This window comes from Lathyrus oleraceus, chromosome 6, assembly GCF_024323335.1.
Source record: "Lathyrus oleraceus cultivar Zhongwan6 chromosome 6, CAAS_Psat_ZW6_1.0, whole genome shotgun sequence".
Classification (NCBI taxonomy): Eukaryota; Viridiplantae; Streptophyta; class Magnoliopsida; order Fabales; family Fabaceae; genus Lathyrus; species Lathyrus oleraceus.
Window position 1 is genome coordinate 265786276 of NC_066584.1, and position 9950 is coordinate 265796225.

Below are 9950 nucleotides of genomic sequence, written 5' to 3' on the forward strand. Positions count from 1 at the left end.
GACTTAGGCATATTTTTAGTAGTGTTAACTATTTTGGGCTTTTGCTTGGGGTGCAAGTTAACCTAAATCTACTAATAGAGGGAGTAACCCTTATTCTTGTAATAAAGTGAATAGAGTATTCATAACATTGTAATTCACAGTATTTTGCAGTTGCAAAGTGAATAAGAAGTTTTTCACAGTTTATGGGCAGAAAGAAACTCTTCAGAATTTTATTACTCTTCTCATTCATCGTTCTTTACTTTCTTTCTTCATTGTTCTTCTCTTTTCATTGTTATTGTGTGGGTGAATAACAATCTTGTTCATCAAGATTGATTGAAATTATTCATAGTTTGTGGTGGATTTCCAACAAGATTCAACGAAAAGAAGAAAAAGATAAAAAAGAGAATTTGTCTTAAGTGTTGTTAAATTTACCAAACTCGCTGAATGTGTGACTTTTTTTTTGTATGGACTATGCTAATTATAATGGTGAAAAATGGATTATACCATTTAAAAAGTTGTTTCAGATCGTTTTGGGGAGAATTTAGCTATTTAGATGTTTATGGACGGTTAATTTTTTTAATCAATTTATAATCATAAATAATCTATATATTATAATCGACTATTAAACTCAATTGTTATAAATGGATTTTATTTTTTAAAATAATTATAAATCAGTTATTAATCGATTATATTCATAATCAATTTTATAATTAATTCTGATTTAAACTTTTTTATTAAAAAAAAACTTTTTTTTATTTTCAAAAATTGAAAACTGTATTTTTTTTTTTTAATTTTTGAAAAAAATATGTTTTTATTTTCAGGAAAAAAACTTTTTTTTAAAAGAATGATCATTTTTTCTTTTTAAAAAAAATAAATATTCTTTTGTTTACCGGAAAAAAAAATTAATTTTTTTTCAAAATTAAAAAATTAAAAATAAATATATTTTTTTATTTTGAAACGGAAAAAAAGTTTTTTTTCAATTTTTTTAAAAAAATTTACTAATTTGATTTTTATTTTAGATATTGATATTCAAAATATATATTTGGTTAAAACCATATTAATAACATATCTAAAATATGGATTTAGTTAAAAATCATATTAATAATTAATTAATTTTTAAATAATCGGATTTGAATATGAATAATTTAAATAATCGATTAATTTGAACTTCCATAGAAGTATTTTCATGAGACTAGTTTTTTAAAATTCTTGATTTCTATGTTCTATTTTGTTATATCACATGATGAATTTTATTAAGAAGTTTTATAGATCAAACTCTGAAAACTTTACATAACCACCAACTTACTAAAATTTAACTCTACAAAAAGATTGATCATCTTGATTATTCTCTTGCAACACGCTAAGTACATATTCTCACACCAAACACGACAAAGGAAACTCAAACAAAGACTTTTCTTAAAGTCTACAAAGAAGAAGTAATGAAACCAGATCCTGGACCACTCTTAGTAGGTTTTGTAACATTGCTATTATTAACCACACTATCCAACTCTTCAACAAACCTCTCCATAGCTTGAGCTGGCAAACAAACCGGAATAACCAAACCTTTCTCTCCCTTACCATTTACAAAAGGTATATAAAAGCTAGCAACACCAGGAACAGCACCTACTCCTCCTTTTGCTGGTCCTCCATAAACAGCTTTTCCCCAACCAAAATCAACATCTCCAAACCCAGCACGTGTCACGTCTGACACAAGAAACGACCTCACTACGGTAAAGTGAGGTCGACCCTTGAGAACCATTAGATCCGCAACCGAATGCATATACTCTTGAGTGACATCACCTTTTGCTTTTTGAACTAACTCCAATGCGTATCCCATTGGATTTTTTATTAGCTTTCCCGCCGTTGTAACAGCGACGGGAAACGCAAAAGCATTACCGTAGAAACCTTTTGGTAAAGGTGGATTAAATCTGCTTCGTGAATTAACGATGCAGATTATACGAACTTCTTCGTCTGCGTCTGGCTGTAAAGCAATTGTGCGACAACGCCAAAGGCATGCGGTTAGTGTTTCGAAATCGGAGCGTTTTTGTTGGTGATGCGGAAGAAGAGCGCGGATTGCGGCTAGTTCAGTGGGACCGAAGAAGAAAGAGCGGTGAGCCATGTCGTCTAAGGGGATAATGGTTCCTTTAGGGTCAGCTATTTGTTCGTATTCGCGATGAGTACATGTTACTTTTGGTGGGTTTCTTGCGTTGAGAAGCTCTCTGCACCATAATGGTGGAATTGACGGTTCTTTCATTCCTCGAGATATTTCGCCTAGGGCGCTCATGAATTGAGTTAAACCCGCTGCGTCGCCCATTGTATGGTTTAGCCGAAGCGCGAAAATGAAACCGCCGCAATTTAATCTTGTTACCTGCGCGTAATTACGATTTTAGTAAGTGAATGGATGAATAACTAATTCATGATAATTATATTTTAGACAAACTTTTTTGATAAATTAGTTAAAATTGGACTATAACCAAATACTTGTGATTGTGATTAAAATTAAATTAGGTATTTTTAAGGAAACATATTTGGATTTTTCCTAATATAGATGTGGTCCCAATGTCCATGTTTTTTAGTGACTTGTATGTATCATTGAGGTCTTCTTCTAAAACTTGATTATTGCAACCACAATTTATTTAAAAAATTGTTAGAGTTAGATGTACATTCTCTCTTTTTATTTTTTTATTAAAAAATTTAATTATATTTATAGTAATTAAAAAATACAGTCAAGTTGTAGTTAATTTCTTAAATTATATATAAAATATAATACAAACTTTTTAAATTATCAGATTGATTCAAAATTCTTACAATGGATAAGTTTTTGTGTAATTCTTACAATGGATAAGTCCCATGCATGATAAAACTTTTTGTCTACTTCTTATTCATTTCAAAACAAATGATGTATAAAAGTTTGCTTTTTTTTTTTTTGCCAAATTCTGATTTAGATTCCACCTCTGTTTCACCAAAATCAAAATCAGATAAAAAAAATACTACAAATTACAATACCTGAATAACCATCAATGGAGTATTAAGCACTTCTGAAGAACCAGGAACATCAAAAAGAAGCTCTTCCAAACAAGGAAACGGAGGCTGAAGAGCATCACCAAAATCCTTCAAACCAACATCAGCATCAGCTTCAATGAACAAAACACCTTCTTCATTACAATCCACCATAAGTTTCCTCCCAACACCTTCTCTCAATCTACCTGCAAAAGGATAATAAAACACAAGCGTTTTCGCAAGCGCTTTTCGAACAACATCAACAGGGTCTTTCCCTGCCATATTTGGATCATACTTGTAAAATTGAATCACCGGAATTTGAAAACGTAACCCGTCTTGGTCATCAATGTCTGAGAGAAGTTTGATTTCATGAGGTGTTGGTTTTGACGGAGTTACGAATTCAGGGGCTTGTCTCTTCACTGTGAATAACAAAGGTTCGGCCATAGCTATTATGAACAAAAGAGGAAAGAAAGAGTGCTTAATTTGTATATGGAATTACCGAATGTTGAGAGTGTGGTGTATTTATAATCGCAAGATGCAATAGTATGTCCCACATTGGTGCTACTGCATTAATTTATTGTCTGTCCTAATACATTCACATTCGTAAATATGGACCCCGGGTTTTAAAGTCGGTCCGCAACTACGAAAACGGTTATGACATAATGGTTTTGCGAAAACGGCTACGACATAACGGTTTTGATTGAGGGCGATAGCGAGATTGTTATCACTGTTGTTTATATTAAAAAGTAAATTATAATTAATTTACATTGCGAATACCGTAATCAGTATTATAATATTATACCGATTAAAATCAAGAAAACTCGACGCGATCACGACCAATTTTTAAAACCTAAGTGGGCCCATAAAAATTAATGAATGGTCCAGGACCACACAATGGATTTTTATTGAATTTTGAATTGGAACAATTTTAATGATCATCGCAATTTTTTTCCTTTTAAGTTGTTGTGATGTGTAGTGAAGCATTTTAATTTTGTGTGATTATTTTTTTAATTCGATTCTTGTAACTTTATGTGGTTATGATTTAATTATAATACTGTTAAGTCGAGAGTTATACTTAATGAAAAAAATTTAAGACTTATTAGGTGTCATTTGATATAATAATTTTGACTTAGACTATGTTATGTTTGGTAAAAAATAAGAGTTAGTTGATAGTTGATGACTTATCATTGATGACACATGATTTATATTTAATAAATTAATAGAAGTGTTTGGTAAAATTAGCGGTTCAATTAGTTGATAAATTAAAATGATATAAAGGATATTTAATTTATAATTATTTTATTTTAAATTTATAAAAATTTATAAATGAAAATAGTTGATTTTAGTTAAAATAATAAGGATAAAAGTGGAAGAAAAAATGATAAGTTATAAGCTATAAGTTAAAATGCTACTTAAAATAGTGTCTCAAAAATAAACTATAAACTAGTGAAATAAATTATAAACTCGTGATAAAAATACTATTATCAAACATATCTTTTATTGTCATATGAACTTATAAGCTATAAACTATAAGGTTAAAATATGTCTTTGCCAAAAACTGCCTTAATGTCTTGTCATATGAGTTAGTCTCCCAGCTCCTTTTTAATTGTATTTATTTGACTTTTTACGCATATCAATATCAATGAAACTAATCAAGTTTATTACTTTTCAAGTAATAATTGTTTTTTTTACCTATAATACCCCTATATATTTATTTATACATTTAACTTTTTCTCTCTCTTTAATAAATAATTAGGGGCAATTTTGACAAAATGACAATTGATGTTATCTTGAATTTTGAAAATAACACTTAAAATGAAACAAAAAAATTATACAAAAGAGACACTTAAAAAGGAACGGAGGGAGTACATGTGAGTTTGACTCCGGGAATTCATCAAGAGTGATAAGTGCCAAAATATAGTAAAAATTCACATTGAACATTGGCACTTATTGAATTGTTTCACAAATTTTCCATTTTAAGACTTCAATTGTTGTGTCAATTTGAGTTTTTCAGGAGTATCATTTGGCTTATGAATAATATACCTAATTGTGGCATATTTTGTAGGTATTGATGTAAAGTAATGGAGTGGAAAGCAAAAATTGGAAGTCAAGACAAGTTAGCAAGAAAAGAAGAGAAAAAAATCCAAAAACGCAGGCTTGTAGCATGCTTGTAGTGCGAGGAAATGAAGAAAAAAACATTAACTTGTGCCTATAGCGCAAAAGAAGAAAAAGTTCTCCAAGTCTTCACCAACTGTGGCGCATAACCCAACTTCCTGGGGCATAGCGTTGTGGCGCATAATGCAACCATCTTGGGTGTAACGTAAGCGCGCATACCCAACTTCCTGGGGAATAGCGCCATAAGGCGGTTTCAGAGGCTGGCGTGGAAAGTTGCTTCGAGGTGAAGAAAGGTGTGGCGCATAGCATGGTTATATGGGGCATACCGCCAATGAAAATGAAAAATAGTATAAATACCACTTAAAACTTAATTCAAAAGGACTTTTCGATTTGTTTGCACTTCAGTGAAATAAACTCCATCAGTACATGTGAGGAGAAGGTGGTGGTTGAAGAAATCGAAGGTGGATACGAATAAATCATCGAGAAATCAAGATTGATGTCGATTCATCTCATCTCTTCTCACTTGTATCAAGCTATCAGAGTAGTTAACTCTTTTCTTGCTGGGATTAGACATAGTTAAGCGTAATTGTATGTATTTCTTCTGATTAATGTTGTATGAACAAGTTATGAATAAATATTGATGTTTTCTTTGTTTACATGTTTATTTATGGAATTGAATCGCTGTTGAGAAATACTTTTCGAATCCCGACTTAAGAATATCATTTATCAATGCTAAATTTTAGACATTGATATGGATTTCATACTCTCTCTTGTATCAATTCTTAATGCTACGATATTGATTAATAGGCTGAGAAATCGTCGATTGAACAATACGGTAGAATCCTCGCCATTGTTTAGACATAAACGATGTCGGTGAGTGATACGGGATAATAACGATTGATAACCAAGGTTCATATAACTGATCAGTAGAATATATGCGAAATAGGTTAATGAAATCTAATCTTGACAAGTTTATCTATTTGTGCTTTTCATAATTTTTACCGTTTTTGTATTGCTTTAATTTACGCAATCAAATATTCTGAAAACCCTTCACTTAAAACCATATTAATTGTTGAATGACAGTGATATCGCTTAAGTCCTTGTGGATACGATACAAATACTACTTATTTTTTATTACTGAACATCAAAATGGTGCCATTGTCGGAGACTAGCGTTTAGATATTACAAGCATAGTGTCAGTTTCTATCGCTTTAAGCAATTTTGCACTTGTTAATATTGTATATACATGTATTCTTTACCCCTCATGTTTCTCACTTGTTGGCTAGGTTTTTAAAATCTATTTATTCAGGGTAGAAAATCAAAATAACCATTGCTTTTTTATCCTGAGATCGAGAGGATAGCTAGAAGAAATAATAGGAAAACCAAAAAAAGGAAGTTACTAGCCAAGAAAAGAGAACAACAAGAAGGAACTTCTACTTCAGTTTCTTCGGAATCTCCAAAACCATAAATCATGGCTGAACATGAGGAGAACAATAACAATGTCAACAATAACAACCACAACAATTACCAAGTTGATCCTGAAGTTGGTAGAATGCCTTGTCATCATAGTCCAAGGAGATTGGCTCATATGGTGAAAACTCGAACAAATGCTCGATAAATAGATATGAAGACATGATTTCTTCAGATTATTTGTGTGTATCCTTTCGCAGGTCTTGATCATGAAGATACCTACACTCAACTAACCAAACTCTATGAGCTATCTGGTATGTTAGGAGCATAAGAAATAGAAGAAGAAATCGTATTTATGAGACTTTGTCCTCATTCTTTGATTAGGAAAGAAAAAGATTGGTAATTTGATCAACCGGTTTAAATTATGACCAACTGGAACATTCTTGAATAAAAGTTTCTTAATTGGTTTTTCCCGCACAACAGATTCATGGATGCTAAAACTGCAATCACTTCATTTACTCAAGGTGCAACAAAGACGCTTCGTGAAGCGTGGGAATGATATAATCAATGCTAAGGAAATGTTTGAATCATGGATTTGATGAATTATCACAAATTAAGTTCTTTTGAAATAGACTCCAGCCTCAACCTAAACTTCTATTAAATGCAATAGCAGGTGGATCATTAATGGCCAAGAGTGTAGAAAAGGCAATATCTATTGTTGATCGTATGGAACTCAACGATAACCAAGTTAAATATAACATATGTATAACACAAAGGAAACCTGGAATTTTTGAATTAGATACAAATGATGCAATATTAGCGCAAAATAAGTTGCTTACTCAAACAGTAAAGGAACTCACCAAGCAGCTGTCAAAACTCCCACAACAACTCAAACAAATGCAAGAAACACCGAGTAAATGTCATTAGGTCACTTTTTACAAACTTCGCACAAGTGATCATCCAACTGGTTTTTCCCTTTAGCTAACAAATAAGTGGATTATATGGGAAACCAGCACCAAAGGCAAGCACCATACCAAGGTAATAAGGTTATCAACACGAAAACAACGCAAATTGTGGCCAGGGGTGGAGGCAAGATACAAGACCATCAAATAGGAAAAATCCATAGCAGAATGTCAACTAGAAATCTCCCTAACTTGATAGAATTTCAAATTTGGAGGATACTTTGACACAATTCATGCAAATGTTTATTGCTAACCATAAAAATACTGATACATCAATCAAGAATATGGAAATGTAAGTCAGTCAGATAGCAAAGCAACTAGGAGATCAGCAGCAAGGAACATTTACTACCAAAACACAAACCAATTCAAGGGAGCACTGCAATGCAATTACAACTCGGAGCGTTAAAGTGACTAGTAATGGCATTAATGATCACTTGGAAAAAGAAAGTACTATTTTTGAGGGAGCATTAGTCGGAAATGAAAAAAATGAAAAAGAAAAGAGTGAGAGAGAAATGAATATTGATCAGATGAAAAAAAATCAGAAAATGAGTAAAGAGAAAGGTAAGATGAAGAGTCTGTCGGTGCAACATTTACCGTATCCTTATGCTCCCACCAAGAAAGACAAAGAAAGATGGTATGTCAGGTTTTTTGATATTTTCAAACGGCTTCAGATCAATCTTCCATTTGATGAAGCTTTAGAACAGATGCCTACACATGCCAAGTTTATGAAAGAGATTCTGACAAAGAAAAAGAGAATCACTGAAGAGGAAACAATTCAAGTGGATGCTAGTTGCAATGTCATCATTCAGAAAACCCTTTTGCATAAAGAAATAGATCCTGAAGGTGTTACGTTACCTATTACTATAGGAAACGTAAATGTTGGAAAATCATTGATTGATCTCAGCTCTAACATAAATCTGATATCGCTATCAGTAGTCAATCGGATTAGCGATATTAATTTGAAAAACACAAAGATGACACTGCAACTAGCAGATAAATTCATCACCCGACCATCAGGGATAGCTGAAGACGTGTTGGTTAAAGTCGACAAATTTCTATTCCCTATAGATTTTGTAGTAATGGATATTGAAACAAATGATGATGTTCTTCTAATTTTGGGGCCGACCATTCATGAAGATGACAAGAATGATGATAAATGTTGATGAAGGGGTGATGAAAGTCAGGGTTTAGGATGAAGAAGTCAATTTAGTTTGTTTAAAGCAATCAAGCACCCAACCAACAAAGGAGTATGTTGCATAATGGATGATATTGATGAAGCAAATGGAAAACTTATATTACCACATATTATTAGAGGAATCAAAAGTATTCGTGAAAAAGCCAAATCCAACTAGAAAGTCATCCAAGATGATGTCAATAAGGCCAAACCAGTGAGAATGATTGGATCATTTCACAAAGGCCACCTTGATTCCAATTAAGAACAGGCATCGAGTTAACGACGTTAAACAAACGCTTGTTGGGAGAAAACCCAATATTTTAAGTGTTTATGTTTATTTATTGTATTTAGTCACTTTTTGCATCTTGGCATGGCTTGAACAAGAACAAGTATGGTTGTAAACAATTTTTTTACTGATTTGTGTGATATGCATAACATGATTGCGTGATCAGTACATTTTCATGCACATTCTTTCACTATTATGTTGCAACAGTTCTATAGTGTCTTTTGTTATTTCTACTATTTTAGTTTTTTTTTACTTAGTTTATTATTACATTTATTTTAATTTCGTATGGTATTTTCTGAATAAACAACTATTTACACCCTCTCACTTCACAGGTCATAACTTGGGCTACGAGAACCATATTGACGCGTTCTAATAGGCGTTGGAAATATGAGAGGATAAGATAAAAGTTTCATATTGAAGTTAGAAGCAGATTCAGAGTGTAGAAGACTCGAATAAATAATTTTAGTTTCAGACTTTAGAAAATAATTAGTTTTGGGCCAATTTTTATGTTTTCCAACCCGGTTAGGATTAAAACCATAATTCCTTGTTTCATATAACCTAAAACAGTCGTGGTAATGTTTATTCGCCAATTCACTATTCACAAAATTCCTTGCTTTATGCAATTTTCATGGAGAACTAATCTTGAAGGAAAGTTCTGTTGATTATGGGTTCCACTGCTTTGAGGTTATTTTAATTCCAATTTAATTTCGATTTATCTTTAATTTCACCTATAAATTCGTTTGCTTAATTCGGTTGCTTTCGTTTGCTTAATTTGATCACTACTCATATGATATAATTGATTAAATTCGATTGTATGCATCTTCCTAATTGTAATCACGTGTTAACTTAACTTATTTGTTAACTACGCATAATCTTTAAATTTCCATGCTTAATGTGGTAAACAGGAACATAATTCATAGGATATTTATAGTTCTGGTCTAATTGATCTAGTAATCGAATAGAATCAAAGTCGCTTAGGGGATTGGATTTACAATAGCCAGTGATAAGTCGGAACCCATACCAG

The 9950-nt window shown here is 32.0% G+C and overlaps 2 protein-coding genes across 2 annotated transcripts; one reads left to right on the forward strand and one right to left on the reverse strand.

The window, feature by feature from the left end:
- Positions 1-1290: 1290 nt before the first annotated feature.
- On the reverse strand, positions 1291-3518 carry LOC127093140 (benzyl alcohol O-benzoyltransferase). The gene is made up of 2 exons (XM_051032042.1): positions 2986-3518; positions 1291-2347 (listed from the first exon to the last, which is right to left on the reverse strand). Exons 1-2 carry the CDS (start codon positions 3421-3423, stop codon positions 1403-1405), a joined length of 1383 nt encoding a protein of 460 aa, XP_050887999.1. The 5' UTR covers positions 3424-3518; the 3' UTR covers positions 1291-1402.
- A 4493-nt stretch (positions 3519-8011) lies between these two features.
- LOC127095096 (uncharacterized) lies at positions 8012-8629 on the forward strand. The gene has a single exon (XM_051033833.1). It carries the CDS (start codon positions 8012-8014, stop codon positions 8627-8629), a length of 618 nt encoding a protein of 205 aa, XP_050889790.1.
- Positions 8630-9950: the final 1321 nt, after the last annotated feature.

Bases quoted from the DNA above. Each gene is read 5' to 3' on its own strand.
- LOC127093140 (XM_051032042.1), bottom strand. From the start codon at position 3,423: ATGGCCGAACCTTTGTTATTCACAGTGAAGAGACAAGCCCCTGAATTC. The intron at 2,348-2,985 runs GTATTGTAATTT...AATTACGCGCAG, and splicing joins CTCCATTGATGGTTATTCAG to GTAACAAGATTAAATTGCGG.
- LOC127095096 (XM_051033833.1), top strand. From the start codon at position 8,012: ATGAGTAAAGAGAAAGGTAAGATGAAGAGTCTGTCGGTGCAACATTTA.